Source organism: Hippopotamus amphibius, chromosome 1, assembly GCF_030028045.1.
Source record: "Hippopotamus amphibius kiboko isolate mHipAmp2 chromosome 1, mHipAmp2.hap2, whole genome shotgun sequence".
NCBI lineage: Eukaryota > Metazoa > Chordata > Mammalia > Artiodactyla > Hippopotamidae > Hippopotamus > Hippopotamus amphibius.
The window spans coordinates 160,314,180-160,336,659 of NC_080186.1; the positions used below are offsets into that span (position 1 = coordinate 160,314,180).

Genomic DNA, 22,480 nt, shown 5'->3' on the forward strand with positions numbered 1-22,480 from the left:
AAAAGAATAAGAGGAAATAACATCAGTTCTACAAGTCAATTGTTTCTTCAGAACAATTTAATGGCTTCACTGTAGAAATAGAAAAGATGTCTAGAACTTAAGAAAAAAAAATGTGTTTTACATTTCCTCTCCCAAGAGAGCCTCGTATTTAAAAGGCGGTCAGTATGTCTTGTTTCAGTGGGGTAAATAAATGAGACAAAGTTGAAATAATCAACAGGATCTAAATATATTACCAGCCACCAAAAATCAAAACAGAATTGTTTCAGAGAGAAGCTTATGTGTGTAAAAGTGTTATATGTGTGACTGTATGTGTATATGTATTATAGATAAAGAAAAAGAGCTAAAGTATGCTATTGAATCAACAGGGTCAAATATAAACATTAGAAGTAAAACAAATAATGGTAGAATATAATTATAAATCAGTGGAGGCAATATGAAGGCAAAATGAAATAAATAAAAATGTTTATGAATCATTAATTTGAATCATAACCAGTTTACATTGATAGACACTGGTGACAGAAAAATATTACTAAAATTCAACTTACAACAAAGCAAGCCATGATAACTGAACTGGACCTTTGAAATTAAAACAAAGAAACAAACAAAAGAATCTGCCAGGACCAAAAAAAAAATAACTTTCACAAAACCTGCCTGAAAAATGATGATAATTTGATGAAAGGTAGAGTACAGAAACTCACACGTTTTGCTTTAAATATGCAAGAACATACCTCCACCCCTCCTCCCCAACAGTTTTTATAACAGGCTCAGGAAAAAAGTCACTTAAAAGACCTGTGCAGAGATATCAACAATTGGGAGGCAGGAAATAAATCTCACCTGATTACTGGTAGGATCACATTTGCCTAAACCAGTAGCTGAATCTTCAGCTATCAAAAGAGGCGGGCTTTTCTCACAGCTCTCCTGGCTGATGAGCGTGTCCGCGTAGTTAGGCTGCGGGAAGATCACGTGACTCCTCCGCGAGTCGGCGGTGAGCGACACCTCGTGGGAATAGGTCTGCAGGAAAGCCCGCACCCCGTCCACGCCCACAAAGTGAGACGCGGGCACACCCGCTAACCCAACTCCTGAAGCCTGGAGCAGGCGCGACGTGTGCCAGCGCCTCAGCCTGAGCGCCAGCAGCACAATGACGAAGGCGAGGAAGACACAGGAGACCGCGGCCACCGCCACCACCAGGTAGAGTGTGAGGCTCGAGTCGTCAGGGCTGGCAGGGGAGTCAAGGCTGCCTAGATCAGCCAGGACGTCGGGGATGCTGTCGGCCACGGCCACGGTGAGTGTGACAGTGGCTGAGAGAGGGGGCTTCCCGTGATCCTGGACCACCACCACCACGCTCTGCTTGAGCGCGTCTTTGTCTAGCAGGGCCCGCGCTGTGCGCACCTCGCCCGTGTGCAGCCCCACCGAGAAGAGCCCTGGCTCGCTAGCCTTCAGCAGGCGGTAGGACAGCCAGGCATTCTGGCCCGAGTCTTTGTCTACTGCCACCACCTTCGTTACCAGGTAGCCGGGCTCTGCAGAGCGGGGCGCCAGCTCCACGCCCGTGGAGCCATCTGTGGGGAGAGCAGGGTACAGGATCTCGGGTGCATTGTCATTCTGGTCCAGCACAAATATGCTCAGTGACACGTTGCTGCTGAGCGGTGGGTTCCCACTGTCATGGGCTGTCACCCACAACTGCAGTTCACGGAACTGTTCATAGTCAAAGGAGCGCAGTGCATACAGAATGCCGGTATCTGAGTTTATGGAGATGTAGGAGGATAGAGGTGCTCCCTGGAGGGTATCCTCTGCCAGAGAATAAGTGACCTGGGCATTCTCTTTGCTGTCCGGGTCGTGTGCAGTCATGGAGAAGAAGGAGGCCCCTCTGGGATTGTTTTCAGGAATGTAGGCAGAGTAAGAGGCTTGAGCAAAAGTGGGTGGGTTATCGTTGTCATCTGCTACATTCAGTGAAATGTGAGTTTCTGTAGACAAGGGTGGACTTCCCTGATCTGTGGCTGTCAACGTTATATTATAGCTCTGTACCTGCTCCCTGTCCAGTGCTTTGTTTGTTATCAACTTGTAATAATTTCCATAAGTCTTTTCTAATTTAAAAGGCAGATTGTTAGGAATGAAACAGGAGACTTGACCATTTTCTCCAGAGTCTTGATCTTGCACATTTAGAAGAGCAATCACTGTACCTGGAGGAGAGTTTTCCAGCACTGAATTAGTAGAAGATGTGATAGTTATTTCTGGAGCATTATCATTCACATCCACAACTGTGACCAACATCTTAGCAGTAGTAGAGAGACCTCCACCATCTTGGCCTCGAATTTCCATCTCATAGAATCTATATTTCTCAAAATCCAGAGAACCTTGTATTAAGACTTCTCCAGATCGAGAATCCAACTGGAATATCTCAGAAGCTTTGCTTTCCATATTCAGGAATGAATACACCACTTCCCCATTGATTCCCTCATCTGGATCAGTTGCGTTTACCACAAGCACCCGACTTCCGGAGCTGAGGTTCTCAGGAACACTCACTCCATATACAGATTGTGTAAACTTTGGGATATGGTCATTTACATCGAGAACCACCACACGGATGGGAACAGTGCCCTGGCGGATGGGATCTCCTCCATCTAAGGCTGTGAGGAAGAGGTGGTGAGCAGCCTCTTTCTCCCGGTCCAGGCTCCCCTCCAGCACTAGCTCAGGATTCTTGGCCCCATCCGTTCTGCCTCGCACTTGCAAGGAAAAGTAATTATTAGGGTTGAGTTGGTAGCGCTGGAGGGAGTTCATTCCCACATCTGGATCCCTAGCATTAGGAAGAGGAAATCGCGATCCCGGAGTTGCATGCTCACTGACTTTTATCTCTACTTCCTCCTCCCGGAAGCTGGGGGCGTTATCATTAATATCCATTATTTCCACCTCCACTCCGTAAATCTTAAGGGTATCTTCCACAAGTATCTCTAAGTTTAAAAAACAGGAGGGAACCGCCTCACAAAGCTCCTCCCGGTCTATCCTACCCGCGGTGATCAAGCTGCCACTTCGCGGATTCAGAGCGAAAAGCTGTGTCTTTCCTCTGGAGACGATGCGGACTCCGCGCTCCGCCAGCTCCCTGGGCTCCAGCCCCAGGTCCTTGGAAATATTGCCCACGAAGAAGCCTTTGTCTGTCTCTTCTGGCACCGAGTACCGGATCTGCCGGGCCCCAGACTCCCGCAGCGTCCCCACGAAAATATACAGTAGGACCAGCACGCTGCGGTCCAGGAGCAGTCGGCGATTCGCCATGGCAGTGGCTGAGCTTGTATTCCGCGGTTTCTTGAGATGTTTGGCTCTGAATTAGCTTATGCATCTACGAAGTCACTGGCCAAGTGCATCCAAAATATATTAGAGAGCGAAGAGAAGTACTTTTAAGTTTCCAGCACCAGGATCTGTGAGTATCCACTCCTCTTTGTGTTGTAGAGGTAGGGGAGGGAGGGACTCTAGCTCGCAGCTTCCCGTTTCCCTAATTGGTGAACAGCGGCGCCTAGAGCCCAATCTTATTATTGCAACGAGAAAGAAAAACTCAACTAAGATTACCCTCACGTCTTTGAGAATAACTATTCGTAAAGCTTGAAACTGCAGACAATAAAGTGTTGTGTAATGTGATGTTAAAGGCTTACCAAGAGCACTTATGAAAAGAGTAATTATCAAAAAGCCTTGCTAATTAAAAAAAATTTTTCAAATACTACTGGAACTGAAAACTTGCAGGTTAGACTTGGTTCCTTCTGATTTTTACTGACTGAAGGGAACATTTGTGGTTGTGTAACTAGCACGGTTCCAACAAAATCATCAGTTAAGATTATGACCATAATTCTTACCAATGTTTCTTTATTGAGTAAAATAAAGATAAAATGTTTGAGAAAATTTGGATGGCATTAGGGTTGTCATTTAAAACACCACAGTATAAATACATAACTGTATTCCATATCCTTAATTAAAAGGTATTCTATATCAGGAAAAATTGATCTGAGAGTTCTCTATATATTCTACCTTAAAATGTATTTGAATAGTAGAGGGATTGCAGCATTGTAAACTTCAGTCTTAACAGTAATACCCATAAGTTTGGACTAGATTTATTTTAAGAACTTTATCAAGAGAGATAATCTAGAATCTTGAAATAACTGTGCTATATTAGAATATATTGGCATATTGGAATATAAAAAGCATTATTTTAAATACTTACCTGTTTAAAAGATTTCTTATCTGCTTCAACACTAGGAGTTAAAATGCTAGTCAATAGCACTGAAGAGCTATCTTTGCTGAGAATATCTTGTGTGGCCCGACAATGTTCAACAGATGTGAGAAAATTAAATTCCGAATTAGTTTGATTCCCAGGCACACATAAATTATAGGCATAGGGCAACGTTCCCTCACTGTAGTTGGGAGGAGTCTCAGAACCAGACTTGGAGCAGAGAACAGATCCAAAGCAGCTCCCGGCGCTGGGGCTGGAAGACCGTTGAAGGCGCACGGCAATGGCCAGAATCACCGCGAGGAGGAAGAGCACTGAGATCAAGGCCAAGGCCACCACCAGGTAAAACTGCAGCTCAGCCTGGGGGTCAGTGGACTCAGGGTGGTCACTGAGGTCCGGCAGCGCCTCCTGCAAGCTGTCCGCAAAGACCAGGAGCAGCGTGGCAGTGGCCGAGAGGGGCGGCTGTCCCCCATCACGCACAGCGACCAGCAGGCGCTGGCGGGCCGCGTCCCTGTCGCCCAAGGCCCGCGCCGTGCGCACCTCGCCCGTGCGCAGCCCCACGCTGAACAGTCCGGGCTCGCTGGCCTGCAGCACGTGGTAGGACAGCCAGGCGTTGTGTCCAGAGTCGGCGTCCACCGCCACCACCTTGGTGACCAGGTAGCCGGGCTGCGCGGCGCGCGGCACCGTGTCGAAGAGCGCCGAGCCGTCGGGCCCCAGCGCGGGGTACAGCACCCTGGGCGCGTTGTCGTTGCGGTCGCCCACCAGCACGCGCAGGCTCACGTTGGCGCTGAGCGCGGGCGAGCCGTGGTCGCGCGCCTGCAGCGTCAGCTCCAAGGCGCGCAGCTGCTCGTGATCGAAGGCGCGCTGTGCGAACACCACGCCGCTCTGCGCGCTCACGGACACGTAGGACGACAGCGCGCGCGGCTCCAGGTCACTGGCCACGATGGAGTAGGAGACGTGGCCGTTGGGCCCCAGGTCGGGGTCGGAGGCGCTGACTTGGGCGATGGAGGCTCCAGGCGGGTTGTTTTCTGCCACGTGGACCACGTAGGAGGCCTGGTGGAAAACTGGAGCGTTGTCGTTGACGTCGGTGATGCATAAGGTAACGGTAGTGCTGGAGGAGAGGGGCGGCTTGCCCTTGTCAGTGGCTGTGATAGTGACGTTGTATTCTGGTGTCTGTTCCCTGTCCAGGGCCCCATCTGTTACTAACTTGTAGTAATTATTAGAAGAAGAATGAATTTTAAATGGAATGTCTCTACTTAAATTACATGTGACCTCTCCATTTTCCTTGGAATCTTGGTCCCGTGTTTTGAAGAGAGCCACAACCATTCCTGGTCGGGAATCCTCCAAAATCTGATCAGAGAGAGAAGTGATGATTATTTCTGGGCTGTTGTCATTTTCGTCTAAAACTTCTATAATTACTTTACACTGTGTAGAGAGGGATCCTCGGTCCTTTGCTTCTATATCCATGGCATATCTTTCTACCTCTTCATAATCCAGGGGTTGATGAGTTATTATGTTTCCTGTAGCAGAATCCAGAGAGAATACGTGCTGGGCTGTATCAGCCACACCAAGGAATGAGTAGGTGATCTCTGCATTGACACCTTCATCTTGATCAGTAGCGCTCACCCTCACCACGAAGGTGCCTGGGAGCACGTCCTCCCGAAGGCTGACCTTGTACACATCTTGGCTAAACACAGGGGGATTATCGTTGGCATCCACCACCAGGATTCGGATCTGAGCGGTGCCACTTCGAGGCGGATCCCCGCTGTCTAAGGCTGTCAGCACCAAGTGGTGAGCACTCTGTGTTTCTCGGTCCAAGGTCTTCTTCAATACCAGTTCTGGATATTTGCCACCGTCAGGATTGTCTTTCACCACTAATGAAAAATACTCATTAGGACTTAGGTGGTATTTGCTCAGTGAATTCATACTAATATCGGGATCTTTTGCAGACTCAAGAATTGTTCCCATCCCCGGGCTGACAGATTCACTGATTTCTAAGATTATTTTATCCTTATGGAATTGAGGAGCATGGTCATTAATATCCTCAACAACCACAATGATATGAAAAATATTTAAAGGATTTTCCACCACGGCCTCCAACTGCAATTCACATCTTCTTCTCTCTTTACATATCTGTTCACGGTCTATTCGGTCCTTCACAAGTAAGTCCCCACTCTCCGCGTCTACGTTGAAAAGCAGCTTCTCCGCGCTAACTCGCAGCTTTCGAGCCGACACATCCAGGACACTGAGCCCTAGATCCCTGGCGAGATTCCCTACCACGGAGCCCTTAGCCAGCTCCTCTGGAATAGAGTAGCGGATCTGCTCGCAGAGCGCGGGGTAGAACAAAGGCAGCAGGAAGGGAAACAGTACCTGCTGCCAGCCGGCCGGGCGTTTCTGCGTGCAGCTCCCTCCCATTGCGCGCTCTAGTTCTCGTTCAGTCTTTCCAGTTGGAGAAAGTGCACACTAGCGCACTGGTAAAGCATTCGGCCCAGGACAGGCGGAACCCCCAGTCTTGGGTCTGGGAATCCGTTTGTGCTGGGCAGAGCCTGCCCGGCCAGGAGCCTGGATGTGCGAGCGAGTTTCCTTCTCTCCGTTTTGGTGGCTGCGCAGTTAATCCCCGGCAAGAGGCTGAGAAATCCTGGGCTTCAGCGCTTTACCTGTACTGGCCGACAGCGGCGCCCAGAGGCTCCGTGTGGAACCGCAGCTTAGTTTTTCTCCGCTCTATTTCAGCAAGTCTTTTTCTTTAAAAGCAAGACGACCCGCAGCTAAAATATTTGAATCTTATTCCTCTGTGATTCCGTTTTCATCATGCAACTTTTTTTCACATGGTCAAAACTACTATATATTTTATATGGTAAATTTTTACATAGATTTTTAAAAATTCTTTTTTAAAATTAATTAATTATTTTATTGGCTGTGTAGGGTCTTTTTTGTTGCTGTTGCTGTGCGCCGGCTTTCTTTAGTTGCGGTGAGTGGGGGCTACTCTTCGTTGTGGTGCGCGGGCTCCTCATTGCCGTGGCTTCTCTTGTTGCAGAGCACGGGCTATAGGTGTGTGGTGTGGGCTTCAGTAGCTGCAGCACATGGGCTCAATAGTTGTGGCTCACGGGCTCTAAAGTGCAGGCTCAATAATTGTGGTGCATGGGCTTAGTTGCTCCGCGGCATGTGGGATCTTCCTGGAGCAGGGATCGAACCCGTGTCCCCTGCATTGGCAGGCGGATTCTTAACCACTGCGCAACCTAGGAAGACCTACATAGATTTTGAATAGGTAGAAATATGTCTTTCAAAATCAAAAAGGCACAAAAGACTGTAGAGTGCAAAGTAGATCTATTCCATCACCTACTGCTATCCAGTTCTTCCATCCAAAGCCAATCACTGTTATTTCTTTTAAGAGTAATTATCCACAAAGGAAAGTACTAAAGATAAGAAAAAATTTTTTCCTTCAATCCAGGCTTATATTTGGCTAGAAATTATAAGTCCATACCCCCATATTTAGGAACTAGAATACAACCATTGTCGTATTCATTACAATTATCCAAGGTGTCCTGTATTGCTTTTAAATAATTATACTTTAACATATTTGCTTGCAATAGCTACCATGCCAAAAGAGTAGGGTTTTTTAACCTGCAATTTTTCAAAATATAATCATTTGAAATAGATGCATAATAATTTTGACACTCATGAGCAGACATTTAAAATGACAGTTTCAATGATTTAAAAGTTAATAACTACAACTCTAAAGATAATAACTATGCTGTCCTTCCATAGATATATCCTTGAACAAAAGTTGAATGACACGAAAAAAGCCATGGTCTCATAAATATTTTGAAATACATTAGGACACAATTTGACTTTATGTTACCATATAGTTTATAAGAATATTACTAACAAATTAAAAGAGATCAAATCAAATACATCACTATTTTCACTGAACTAAATGGGCTCATCAGTAATTCCACTGACCATCTGTTTAGAATTCTGTGTACTTCTCTGCTTGAATTCAGATCTTATGCAGAAATGACATTTCTTTCTTGACTTTAAGTATATTTTGACTCTAAAATTTTGTGGGTTTTTGGCCATGCCTGGGGTCTTGTAGGATCCTAGTTCCCTGATCAGCATCCTAGGCAGTGAAAGCGCAGAATCCTAACCACTGAACCACTGGGGAATTCCCTATTTTGACTCTAAATTTCAGAGTTTTCAGAGTTTCAGGTGGATCTTCCTTTCTCTATATAGAGTCACTGAAATGCCTTTGGCACACATCTCTTTCTTCTGTACATGGAAACATTTACAAGTCTATCTCCCCAAATCATGTATATATATATTTAAGCCTTAGAGATTGGAGAATTTAACAAAAAGTACAGAGAGAGCAGAACCCCAAATTTGCTTAATTTAACCTTCTATAGGCTCTCTGAAATCCCTATTGAGCAAGGGAAGTAAAATTAAAATGGTAGGTCTTCCACATGACAGTATGAAATTAGAATCACAGGCGAAATGGATGCTGCAGTGTTAGCAGGTATGATTACACTTGGAAAAATGTAAGCACACATTGTTATGAATTGTTAATAGAATATTAATGAAAATGGGTAGGATTTCCAGTGAGGCTAATGCATTCATTTCTGACATTTACCTATTCTTACCAGACCTGCCTTCAAAACAAGAGGCAGGGTTGTCTAAAGGGCTAGGATTTCAGCATGTAGCCACCAGAACACACAAATTGAGAAGACACTTCTGTATGAAATTCCTCTCTTAGAAATTGTAAGTATTATACTCAACAAAACTATAGAATACAAGACTCTGTGAAGCTACTCATAACAGCCTATGACAATAAACCTTCATTGGGATTAGGTGAATATTTACCAGAAAATAAAAACATATCAGCCTTAATAACCATCAAGTTATATTCTTCAATGTTTTAGCAAGAAGTAAATGTCATTGAAATAGTTGAAAAAATTGTTTCCATTATCATGCTGCAAACCTAAAAGTAAAACCAATCATAATTTTTAAAGGAGAGAAAAGGAGCAAAAACAGAACTCACTGGCACCAAAGGGCTATCTTCTATAGGAAACTTCGAATCATCTAACAAAGACAAAGGATCCTTTTTCTCATAGCTCTCTTGACTGATGAGCGTGTCCGCATAGTTGGGCTGCGGGAAGATCACGTGACTCTTCCGCGAGTCGGCGGTGAGCGAGACCTCATGGGAATAGGTCTGCAGGAAAGCCCGCACCCCGTCCACGCCTACAAAGTGCGATGCTGGTACGCCCGCCAATCCGCCTCCTGAAGCCTGGAGCACACGCGACGTGTGCCAGCGCCTCAGCTTGAGCACAAGCAACAGGGTAACAAAGGCAAGGAAGACGCAGGAAACCGCGGCCACCGCCACCACCAGATACAGAGTGAGGCCTGAAGCATCAGAGGCGTGCGGGACCTCCAAGCTGCCCAGATCAGCCAGGACGTCTGGGATGCTATCAGCCACAGCTACGGTGAGCGTGACGGTGGCAGAGAGAGGGGGCTGGCCGTGGTCCTGGACCACCACCACCAGGCTCTGTTTGAGCGCGTCTCTGTCCAGCAGGGCCCGCGCTGTGCGCACCTCGCCCGTGTGCAGCCCCACCGAGAAAAGCCCTGGCTCGCTGGCCTTGAGCAGGCGGTAGAACAGCCAGGCGTTCTGGCCTGAGTCTCTGTCCACTGCCACCACCTTGGTCACCAGGTAGCCAGGCTCTGCAGAGCGAGGTGCCAGCTCCACACCAGTGGAACCATCGGTGGGAAGGGCGGGGTACAGGATTTCAGGTGCATTGTCGTTTTGGTCCAGGATGAACAGGCTCAGTGACGCATTGCTGCTGAGTGGTGGGTTCCCACTGTCAGTGGCTGTCACCTGCACCTGCAGGTCACGAAACTGCTCGTAGTCGAAGGATCGCAGTGCATACAATACTCCTGTGTCAGAATTGATGGAGATGTAGGAGGATAGAGGTGCCCCTTGGATAGTGTCTTCAGCCAGGGAATAAATAACCCGAGCATTTTCTTTGCTGTCTGGGTCCAGTGCAGTCACGGAGAAGATGGAAGCACCTCTGGGGTTGTTCTCTGGAATATAGGTAAAGTAGGAGATGTGAGAGAAGGTGGGTGGGTTGTCATTGATATCTGCCACTTGCAGGATGATGTGAGTTTCTGTTGATAGGGGTGGGCTTCCTCCATCCGTGGCTCTTACTGTGATATTGTAAGAAGAAACCTGTTCCCTGTCAAGGACTTTGTGTGTCACCAATCTATAATAACTGTCAATTGATTTTTCTAACTTAAATGGTACATTCCCCAATATAGAACAGGTGACCTGTCCATTCTGCCCAGAGTCCAGATCATGCACGTTTAAAAGAGCTATAACAGTCCCCAGAGGTGAATCTTCCATCAGGGGACTAAACAGAGATGTGATGGTTACCTCCGGACTGTTGTCATTTACATCTTCTACTGTAATCAACACTTTGGCAGTTGCAAGATATGCTCCTCCATCTTCAGCTTGTATTTCTATTTCATAGAAACCCATTTCTTCATAATTTAGGTTTTCTGATAGTTTTATTTCCCCAGTATTTTTGTTTAGTTGGAATTTCAACAGTTGTGTGTCAGGTAATTTTCGGAATGAATATGTCACTTCTCCATTGACACCTTCATCCCTGTCAGTGGCGGTGACTGTCAACAGCTGTGCGCCTACAGGCAAGTTCTCAGGAACACTTACCCGGTATTCTGACGAACTGAAGACCGGTGCATTGTCATTTGCATCGAAAACAGTCACACTGATGAGAACAGTGCCAGATCGGAGAGGGTCACCCCCATCCACAGCAGTGAGGACCAGATGGTGCACTGCCTCTTCCTCGCGATCCAGGGCGCGCTCCAGGACCAGTTCCGGGTACTTAACGCCATTGACACGGCTTTCAACTGCTAGGGAGAAGTGCTTATTGGAGCTGAGCTGGTAGCTCTGCAGGGAATTCATGCCCACATCAGGATCAACAGCTTCCGGGAGAGGAAAACGCATTCCTGGAGCGACGTTTTCATTAATTTTTACATCTAGATTTTCTGCTTGGAATTTTGGTGCATTATCATTGATGTCAGTTACTTCTATTTCTACTCCGAAAAGTTTCACCCTATCTTCCAAAAGAATGTTAAAACTCACCAGACACCGCGCGCTCTGAGGGCAGAGCTCCTCCCGGTCTATCCTGCCCGCGGTGACTAAGCTGCCGCTTCGCGGGTTCAGAGCAAAGAGCTGCGTCCTACCTCTGGAGACGATGCGGACTCCGCGCTCCGCCAGCTCCCGGGGCTCCAGCCCCAGATCTTTGGAGATGTTGCCCACAAAAAATCCTTTCTCTAACTCCTCGGGAACGGAGTAGCGGATCTGCCCAGCTTCACACTCCCACCGCATACAAAGGAAAAGGCAGAGCTGGACCAGCGCGCTGCGGTCGGAGCGATTCCTTTGAGCGGCCATTGTTGTCTGGTGACGGAGGAATTCTCGCTAAATCCTCACTGGGCACGCTGTGTGTGTTGGCTGTTTTCCTTTTTCTTTCTCTGGCTGCAGGGAGTGTCTGCAGCCTGCGCAACCTTAAATTCTGGAGTGAGTTTCGCTGCACCTCTGCAGCCGGTTTGCAAGAACTGTGGAGCTTTGCGTAGTTGGGAGTCCTGAGAATCCGGATTGAGCGCGGGCTGCCGTTCTCTCCTAGTAGGTGAACAGCGGCGCTCAGAGTCCTCAGAAGTTACTGCACTCACTATATATGCAATAGAAAACAAACGCTACTCTTATTTTTTGTTGTATATTTTATTTTACTTTACATTACTTCTTTGGTTTCACAACTGATATCCTTGAATCAACTACTATTCGTAGTTTTCTTACTTGGTAGAATGAAGTGGAATGAAAGTACTACAAACTATTAAAATAATAGTTGATTAAATAGATATTTGCAACACTCATTTTCCCAATAGAAATATATCCACTTTAAGAGGTAAGTAATGCTTATTTTCTTCCCTATGAGCTTCTAGTTATATTCAGAAAATTCTTACAATTTTATTTGAAATTATGATTTAAATGGTCCAACTGTGTCTAGTAGACATTCATATAGAAACTATATGAGATATACCCCTTATAATTCACTTGGAATTTTTAAATTTTAGATTGATCAACTAATTAATTATATTTGTTTAGCATTAATATTATGTAAAAGGTTTTCAATTTTTCTAAAATAGTTTTATAAACCTCAATAAATTTTTTTAAGTTTTTTTTTATTACAGGAATATATTATTAGAAGTTAACTTGACCTATTTAAATGAGTTGAGCTGGTAATCACTAAAAGGAACATGTCTGTATTGCAATAGGAAGAGAAATACATACAAGTGCTGTAATTTAAAAAAAAAACATAGAAATAGTGATATAGGTTTTTAAAAAAATAAGTATTTATGTCAAATGACCTGTTTTCATCAGAGCTTGATGCCAATATAATCTCTTCTTTGCATTTTGTGAGGAAGTCCAAAATAAAGTGGCATACATATCTTCAATTGTATATTCCCATCAACCCAGTAGTAGTTCTTTTCTCAAAGATGAGGAGTTTGGAGGTTCAATTCCTTCATACAGAGAGAACAGGTTGTTCAGAAATGTTTATATCCCTATGCTCCCAAGTATAGAACTTTTCAAAGATTTTCTCTTTTGTCTTCAAAGACTGTGTATCAGACAATCAGACACAGAGGTTGAGCACAGAACACAATAGCATTTCATTTGCTTTCTTGGAAATTCCTTATCTTGCAATGTAGAGAAAAAAAAAAGATTGGGAAAGAGTACAATTTTAGCACCAAGAAAAGTAGATATAAAAGGAAAGCCAGAAGGACAAAAATTGAAGAGAAAAATTCCTCTAGGGTAGTTAGTATTAAGATTTTGGGCCCATAGAAAACCTTGCAATGGAATCAAAGTGTTGACTCCTCTACCAAGAAGAATGCAGACATCTGTAAGGCTGCATGCAATTTTAGGAATTCATGGATCTGCTCACCATGCCCCCTCAAATGGTTACAGTTTTTAAAATAAATGAAGATACCCAAATGCACATACTAGATTATTTGCAATACGTGTTTCTTTGAAATAAGCACCTGCTTTGATATTTAATGACTAGCTAAAATATTATTAAACTTTAAAAAACATATAAATAGAGTATGGAAAATTCAACTTAAATCTCAGCAGATTTGAATAGGTTATTATTTATTCATTTAAATTTATTTATTTATTTGATAAGAAGCCGAGACCACAGCCTCTGTTTTGCTAATCTAAGCTTGACAAGATCTCTCCAGTTTAGTGACATTCTTTCTGAATTATAGAGCCACTTATGAACCAAGTAAGTCTTGAAAATGTAGTCAGCAAAAACTGAATGTTGAGAAGACAAGATGGTGATTAGTTATGGATTTTCTAAATATGATTCTAGATGTAAATGTGAAATAGTATGCCTGAAAGATGGGGGAAAAAAACCTATTAGAATATTATGGAAGACAAAAAATAAAACTCACCGGTGTTAGGGTCTCAGGATGTGAAGTCAAATCATTCCCACTATGAAGTGGAATTAAGGCCCCAGGAGAATCACCACAAACTATGTCTTGAGTGGAATGCAAATGTTCACTACATCTTAGAAAATTAAACTCTGTCTTTCCAGTATGGGCAACGCACAGATTGTAGGAATAAGGTAAAGTTCCTTCACTGCAGTTGGGGGGAACCACGGGTCCAGACTTGACACAGAGACCAGGCTGAAAACAGCGCCAAACAGCGGGGATGGAAGAGCGACGAAGGTGTAGGGCAATGGCCAGAATCACCGCGAGGAGGAAGAGCACTGAGATCAAGGCCAGGGCCACCACCAGGTAAAACTGCAGCTCAGCATGGGGGTCAGTGGACTCAGGGTGGTCACTGAGGTCCGGCAGCGCCTCCTGCAGGCTGTCCACGAAGACCAGGAGCAGGGTGGCGGTGGCCGAGAGGGGCGGCTGTCCCCCATCACGCACAGCGACCAGCAGGCGCTGGCGGGCCGCGTCCCTGTCGCCCAAGGCCCGCGCCGTGCGCACCTCGCCCGTGCGCAGCCCCACGCTGAACAGTCCGGGCTCGCTGGCCTGCAGCACGTGGTAGGACAGCCAGGCGTTGTGTCCAGAGTCGGCGTCCACCGCCACCACCTTGGTGACCAGGTAGCCGGGCTGCGCGGCGCGCGGCACCGTGTCGAAGAGCGCCGAGCCGTCGGGCCCCAGCGCGGGGTACAGCACCCTGGGCGCGTTGTCGTTGCGGTCGCCCACCAGCACGCGCAGGCTCACGTTGGCGCTGAGCGCGGGCGAGCCGTGGTCGCGCGCCTGCAGCGTCAGCTCCAAGGCGCGCAGCTGCTCGTGGTCGAAGGCGCGCTGCGCGAACACCACGCCGCTCTGCGCGCTCATGGACACGTAGGACGACAGCGCGCGCGGCTCCAGGTCACTGGCCACGATGGAGTAGGAGACGTGGCCGTTGGGCCCCAGGTCGGGGTCGGAGGCGCTAACTTGGGCGATGGAGGCTCCAGGCGGGTTGTTTTCTGCCACGTGGACCACGTAGGAGGCCTGGTGGAAGACCGGAGCGTTATCGTTGATGTCCGCGATGTGCAGAGTGATAGTAGTGCTGGTAGAGAGGGGCGGCTTGCCCCTGTCAGTGGCTGTGATGGTGACGTTGTATTCCGGAGTCTGCTCTCGGTCTAGGGCCCCATCTGTCACCATCTTGTAGTAATTATTAGACGAAGAATAAATCTTGAAAGGAACACCTCTTCCTATATGACAGCTCACTTCTCCATTTCCTCCGGAATCCCGGTCTCGTGTTTTGAAGAGCGCAACAACAATTCCTGGAAGAGAACCCTCCAAAATCTCATCAGAGAGAGAGGTGATGATTATTTCTGGGCTGTTGTCATTTTCATCTAGGATATCTATGATTACTTTACATTGGGCAGAGAGACCACCTCCGTCCTTTGCTTCCACTTCCATGGTGTATCTTTCTATATCCTCAAAATCCAATGACTGGTTATTCTTAATCATGCCTGTTTTCTCATCCAACGAGAACATGTGCCTTGTACTCTGAGCAGTGCTCCTGAAATAGTAGTTTATTTCCGCATTGGCCCCCTCATCTTGGTCAGTGGCTGTCACCAGCATCACGGAGGACCCAGGGGGTAGATTTTCACTAACGCTAATTCTGTATTCATCTTCACTGAACACCGGGGGGTTATCATTGGTGTCCTTGACAGCTATTTCTATTTGAGCGGTGGCACTTCGTGGCGGGTCCCCTCCATCCAAGGCAGTCAATATCAAGCTATGGGACCGCTGCTCTTCCCGGTCTAGGGGTTTCGCCAAAGATAACTCGGGGTATTTTCCACCATCGGAATTAACTCTAACCATTAACGAGAAGTATGGGTTAGGATTTATCTGATAATCTTTAACTGAGTTCGTATTTATATCGGGGTCAGTGGCAGGGTCAAGGGATATTCGTGCACCTGCGGATACAGATTCAAAAATTTCTAAATGTATTTCCTCTTTATGGAATTGAGGAGCATGGTCATTAATATCCTCAACAACCACAATGATATGAAAAATATTTAAAGGATTTTCCACCACGGCCTCCAACTGCAATTCACATCTTCTTCTCTCTTTACATATCTGTTCACGGTCTATTCGGTCCTTCACAAGTAAGTCCCCACTCTCCGCGTCTACGTTGAAAAGCAGCTTCTCCGCGCTAACTCGCAGCTTTCGAGCCGACACATCCAGGACACTGAGCCCTAGATCCCTGGCGAGATTCCCTACCACGGAGCCCTTAGCCAGCTCCTCTGGAATAGAGTAGCGGATCTGCTCGCAGAGCGCGGGGTAGAACAAAGGCAGCAGGAAGGGAAACAGTACCTGCTGCCAGCCGGCCGGGCGTTTCTGCGTACAGCTCCCTCCCATTGCGCGCTCTAGTTCTCGCTGGGTCCCAGCTTTTCTGGAAAGCCAAAGAAAATGCAATCCACGGCGTCGCTAGCAGAGCTTTCGGCCCAGGACAGGCGGAGCTGGGAATCCGTTTGTGCTGGGCAGAGCCTGCCCGGCCAGGAGCCTGGATGTGTGAGTGGGTTTCCTTCTCTCTGTGTCCGTAGCTGCAGAGGAAATCCCAGAGTGGAGGCTGAGGAATCCTGGGCTTCAGCGCTTGCCCTGTACTGGCCGACAGCGGCGCCCAGAGGCCTCGTGTGGAACCGCAGTCTGACATTTTCGTCTTGAATACAATTTCTCTCCAAAATGTATATATATATATACAGTTACGTAAATGCCCCAAATTTTAGTTTTACAAGCGTATACGGTGGATGTCTGTATCCTTAGTTTTTCAAAAAATTTATTGTAGAAAATTTCAAGCTTATACAAAAGTAGGGAGCATTATTATTGAACCTTCATATACCCGTCACTCAACTGCAAGGATGATCAACATAAGGTCATCTTTGTTTACTATGTAATTTCATTCCCTCATTATTTTGGAGCAAATCTAAGATATTTCAATTAACTCTCCTTTAAAGACAAGACACTAAGATAAGGAAGAATTTTATCCTTAAGCCTATTGTATTATACAATCTGTTAATGATGCAAATGCCCTACCTCATTCAAGAAAGCTAGAATTCAGAATTTTCCAGACTGCCCAGTCATCTATCCAAAGAGCCTTGTATTCTATTTTTAAAGGCAAGTGATATTTTTATGGCAGAGAATAGTAGTTTCCTACCATGACATACAAGCCTTCATCAATATCTGTTATTAATTATTTCCAATCTAACACATTTTAATATTTATGTATATTAAGTACTAAAGGTTACTCCCCCAAGACAGAAACTTTAAATGACAGTTTTCCTATTGCATGGTTAAAAATATGATCCTGAAGGATGCTTTACTTTTTTCCTACTAGCTTAGGAATGAAGAGTATTTGAAATAATTATAATGTCTGTATGTCATAATGGATTTCCAGACATGTCTGCCCTTATATTCAGCATATTTAGAATAGAATTTTGAGTCAATTTCAAAGCTTATTTTCAAAGCCTCCTACAATGCCATTTATTACTTGAAATAACACATTTAAAATCACAGTGCATAATACATTATTCTTTTCCTTATGTCTAAAAGCCAGTAAAATATTCTTAGAAGCTGGATAGCAGTTCCTGACAATATTTTCCTAAATCATCGCCCATATCCAGATTTATTTCTAGCTTCAAAAGTTGGAGGATTGAGCCATAAATAACAGTTGAAGAATAATTTGTATTCCCCATGTTTTGTCTTCTCACAGGGTCCAGTCTAAGCAAGCATAAACTCTTCAGCAAGCATGAACTATAGGAGAGTTTCAAATTATTAATAATCTGATATTATAGTACTAGGAAATCAACATCTTTGAGGATAAGAACAAATGATGTTAAAAATTTTCACCATTAAAAGGATAAAACATCCTTTACTAGAATTTGGAAATGGATGATAGTGAGGTTTGAATTATCCTCAGAAATGATCTTTAAATTCAAACAACCTCTACAAACATGTGACCTGGAACACGTCACCTCTAAGGGGTGTTGTCCTGTCACAGAAACAGAAGACAAGTACTGAATCTGGGCTTTCAGTTATTTCCCCAAGAAGAATTCATTTCTTATTAATTTACCCTTACAAAAAGAGCATTGCTGCGCAAAAGTTTTTAGAGTAAGAATTTCACAATGTGGCCATTGGAGATAACAATAATAACAAATTTCAGGAATGGAAACCAGTCCTAAGAATTAGTTGTGAACCATGGTAACCACTCAAGCAACCTCACGGGAAGAGCCACGCCCAATGTCTGATAATAAGAGCAGTCCCAAGAGGAAGGTTTCCACTGACCCTAAGTTAATCATTATGAGAAAGCAAAAATTATAGCAACGATGTAACCAATAAATGCCTCCTATTAAGATGTTAGAGCAAAAATAAGGCCCAGTGAATATTTAAATGTCGGGGGAGAAATACGTTAATTTCAACTTATCCTACCTTAAGTGCGAACACAAATAGAAAAACAATTTTTTTTTAAAGTAAAGGAAAAATTGAACTCACTGGAACCAAAGGGGTGTCTTCTATAGGAAACCTGGAATCATCTGAATTGCACAAAGGCTCGCTTTTCTCGCAACTCTCCTGGCTGATGAGCGTGTCCACATAGTTAGGCTGCGGGAAGATCACGTGACTCCGCCGCGAATCTGCAGTGAGTGACACCTCGTGGGAATAGCTCTGCAGGAAAGCCCGCACCCCGTCCACGCCCACAAAGTGAGATGCGGGCACACCTGCCAACCCGCCTCCTGAAGCCTGGAGCAATCTAGACGTGTGCCAGCGCCTCAGCTTGAGCGCTAGCAGCACAATGACAAAGCCGAGGAAGACGCAGGAGACTGCGGCCACCGCCACCACCAGGTAGAATGTGAGGCCCGAGTCGTTGGGGCTGGCTGGAGACTCAAGGCTGCCTAGATCTGCCAGGACCTCTGGGATGTTGTCAGCCACGGCCACGACGAGCGAAACTGTGGCAGAAAGAGGGGGCTGGCCGTGGTCCTGGACCACCACCACCAGGCTCTGCTTGAGCGCGTCTCTGTCCAGCAGGGCCCGCGCTGTGCGCACCTCGCCCGTGTGCAGCCCCACCAAGAAGAGCCCTGGCTCGCTGGCCTTGAGCAGGCGGTAGGACAGCCAGGCATTCTGGCCTGAGTCTCTGTCTACTGCCACCACCTTGGTCACCAGGTAGCCGGCCTCTGCAGAGCGGGGGGCCAGCTCCACACCAGTGGAGCCATCGGTGGGGAGGGCTGGGTACAGGATTTCTGGCACGTTGTCGTTTTGATCAAGCACGAGTATGCTGAGTGACACGTTGCTGCTGAGAGGTGGTTCTCCGCTGTCGCTTGCCCTCACCTGCATTTGAAGATCTTGAAACTGCTCATAGTCAAAGGAGCGCAGTGCATATAGCACACCAGTGTCAGAGTTGATGGAGACATAGGAGGAGAGAGGCGCCCCTTGGATGGTGTCTTCCGCTAAGGAGTAAATAACCCGAGCGTTCTCATTGCTATCGGGGTCATGGGCTGTCACCGAGAAGATGGAGGTGCCTCTAAGGTTGTTCTCTGGGAGGCAGACTGAGTAGGAGGTTTGAGAGAAGGAGGGTGGATTGTCGTTGACATCGACCACGTGCAGGGTGATGTGAATTTCCGTGGACAGGGACGGTGTTCCTCTGTCTGTTGCGGTCACTGTGATGTTATATTCAGAGGTTTTTTCTCGGTCAAGATTTCGGACTGTCAACAATCTATAATAATCATCTACTGATTTTTCTAACTGAAAAGTTAGAATCTCCTCGATGGAACAGACAACTTGGCCATTCTTCCCAGAGTCACGGTCATGTGCATTGAAAAGAACAATTACTGTTCCTTGAGGAGCATCTTCCCTCACTGGACTAAATAAAGATGTAATGGTCACTTCGGGTCTATTGTCATTGACATCTTCCACTGAAATGAGTACTTTGGTCCGATCCTTCAATGCCCCACCATCTTCAGCCTGTATTTCCATGTCATAAAATGCACATTCTTCATAATCTAAAGCCTTTGCTGTTGATATTTCGCCAGTATTTTCGTTAAGCTGGAATAACGGAGATTGTTTTTCACTAATTTTCCAGAATTTATAAGCCACTTCTCCGTTGGTACCCTCATCCGGGTCGCTAGCGCTTACAGCAAGCAGCCGGGTACCCGGGGGCACGTTCTCTGGGACTTTCACTCGGTAAATCGGTTGAGCAAAAACTGGGGCATTGTCATTTGTATCCAACACTGTCACTCGGATGTGCACAGTGCTGGAGCGACGCGGCTCGCCTCCATCGGAGGCGACGAGGACGAGTTGGTGAGCAGCCTCCTCTTCGCGGTCCAGGGCACGCTCCAGCACCAGCTCTGGGCTTAGAGTTCCGTCGTCTCCAGTTTGCATGTCCAGGGAGAAGTAGTGATTGGGGCTGAGCTGATAGCTCTGCAGGGAATTCAAGCCCACATCTGGGTCAACAGCCTCTGGGAGTGGATAACGTGTTCCGGGCAAAGCGATTTCGTTAATTCTTACTTCCAGATTTTCGACCTGGAATTTCGGGTTATTATCGTTGATATCAGTTACTTCTATTTCTATTCCGTGAAGTTGCACCCTGTCTTCAACCAGGACTTTAAAGTTCACCAGACACCGCCCGCTCTGAGCGCAGAGCTCCTCCCGGTCTATTCTGCCCGCCGTGACTAAGCTGCCGCTTCGCGGGTTCAGAGCAAAGAGCTGAGACCTACCTCTGGAGACGATGCGGACTCCGCGCTCCGCCAGGTCTCGAAGCTCTAGCCCCAGGTCCTTGGAGATATTCCCCACGATATAGCCTTTTTCTGTCTCTTCAGGTACCAAGTAGCGGATCTGGCTAGCCCCGGTCTCCCACAGCCTCCCCAGGAAAAGGCACAACAGGACCAGTCTTCTGTGGTGCAGGCGATTCCTTGGAGCGGCCATTGTTGCTTCACTAAAGATTGTTTTCAGAATACTTTCTGTGAACGCTGATTCCTTAGGTTCTGTTTTCCTCCTGCAAATTATGGTGGTCTTTCTCCTCAGGAGAAACCCGTTGTGCCCCAGGCTAAGAGGCTGAGTTATGTTGCAGCCCGGAGTCGGTTTGTGGGATCCGAGCGGCTTTGTGTACTTGACAAATTGCAGATCTTAATATCGGCCGGTAAGGAGGGCTGACTGAGCTTTTCTTAGAGTTGGTGAACAGCGGCGCTCAGAGTCCTAAGCCGTTACTACACCCACTGAGATGTGCAATGCTTTTGCTACAGATGAATGAAAAAGAAAACACTACTTTCTGACGATTATGATTTTAGATTTCTCTAATTGTGTCGTGCATTCCTATTTCAAAAACAATTACCATTTGTAGATATTTTAGTTGGAAATGAAGTGGAATGAAATTTCTATTAAATTTCTATTAAATGTCATTTTTGCTAGAATTTTGCTCTCTTTCTAGATATGTAAATTATTTAAATTTCCTTTTTTATAATGTTTTAAATATTTTATATAGGTCATTATTTATTTTCTGAAGTAATTAAAATGTACAATCCTCTTTGGAAATACATTCATATTTTTCTTAATTTTACATATATGCTTATATTGAATAAATATATAGATTATTCACTTTGAAGCTATTTTATAAGGCTGATTTATTTTCATAGTGAAATTCCTAGAGTAAGGTCTCCTTAAGATTTTGTTTACAAGAATTTAATTAGGCAATGGTACTAGATTTTCTCACCTAATATTGCTAAACTTTAAATGAATTGGGTTTTTAAAATTTACAGTTATGATTGTTAAACTTTTACACTACTTCAATTTTTAAAATTTTATTTTTATTTATATTTTATTTTATTTTATTTTAGCTGTGTTGGGTCTTCATTGCTTCGTGCGGGCTTTCTCTAGTTGTGGCAAGCTGGGGCTACTCTTTGTTGTGGTGCATGGGCTTCTCAGTGCAGTGGCTTCTCTAGTTGTGGAGCATGGATTCTAGGCTCACGGGCTCAACAGCTGTGGCACTTGGGCTCTAGAACACAGGCTCAGCAGTTGTAGCACACAGGCCTAGTTGCTCCATGACATGTGGGATCTTCCCCGCCCAGGGATTGAAGCAGCGTCCCCTGCATTGGCAGGCAGATTCTTAACCACTGCACCACCAGGGAAGTCCCTATTTCAATTTTTTTAATATTTAGTTTTCTATGTGAATTCATAGTGCATGCACAGCCTATGGCATTTGGAAGATTCAAATGAACATACATTGAAAATTAAGTTTCCATTTCAATTTTTCCATCAAGAAATTATGCAATTTTAACATAATTATAAGGGGCATCTAAACTTATGTAATAATTTGGGGGAAAGAACACAAGATATAGAATGAATCATTACCACTAAAAAGTAAAAAGTAAGTACCACAATAAGAAATTTCTTTCAGCAATTTGTAAAGAAACTCTTTACTGAAGCAGTTCCTAACAAAAATACTTACGTAATGGCATCTTTGTATGTGCTTGAAATTAGTAGGTCTGCCTTTAAAATGGAAAGTTCAGAATTCTCCTTCCCTCCTACAGATAGAAGCAGCATGAGAAAAACCTCTAGTCCATAATGTTTAGGTCTCCAAGTAATGAGACAAATCCAGTGACTTTCCCCCTTTCTTCTTCAAAAAACATAGGTCAGGAATGAGAGCAAATTATGGAGGCAACAGCATTTCCTTTTCTTTTACCAAGTACCTCCTCTGTTAACTATAAAGAAGAAGAGAAT

The 22,480-nt window shown here is 45.4% G+C and overlaps 1 protein-coding gene across 19 annotated transcripts in view; it reads right to left on the bottom strand.

The window, feature by feature from the left end:
- Positions 1–22,480, bottom strand: part of LOC130852001 (protocadherin gamma-C5) — a 182,605-nt gene that overhangs the window by 90,318 nt on the left and 69,807 nt on the right. The window contains exons 1-2 of one of the 19 annotated variants that reach the window (XM_057732785.1): positions 13,718–16,293; positions 12,088–12,790 (exon numbers count right to left, since the gene is read on the bottom strand). The exons of 11 other annotated variants lie outside the window; for them this stretch is intronic. In XM_057732785.1, the coding sequence (XP_057588768.1) occupies positions 12,761–12,790; positions 13,718–16,135 (2,448 nt within the window). In that variant the 5' untranslated portion in view covers positions 16,136–16,293 and the 3' untranslated portion in view covers positions 12,088–12,760. Of the gene's footprint in view, positions 1–834; positions 3,375–4,201; positions 7,584–9,239; positions 11,927–12,087; positions 12,965–13,717; positions 16,294–18,265; positions 20,881–22,056; positions 22,462–22,480 lie in introns of those variants that run through there. 7 more of the 19 variants (XM_057732793.1, XM_057732663.1, XM_057732715.1 and 4 more) reach the window with 7 other exon arrangements.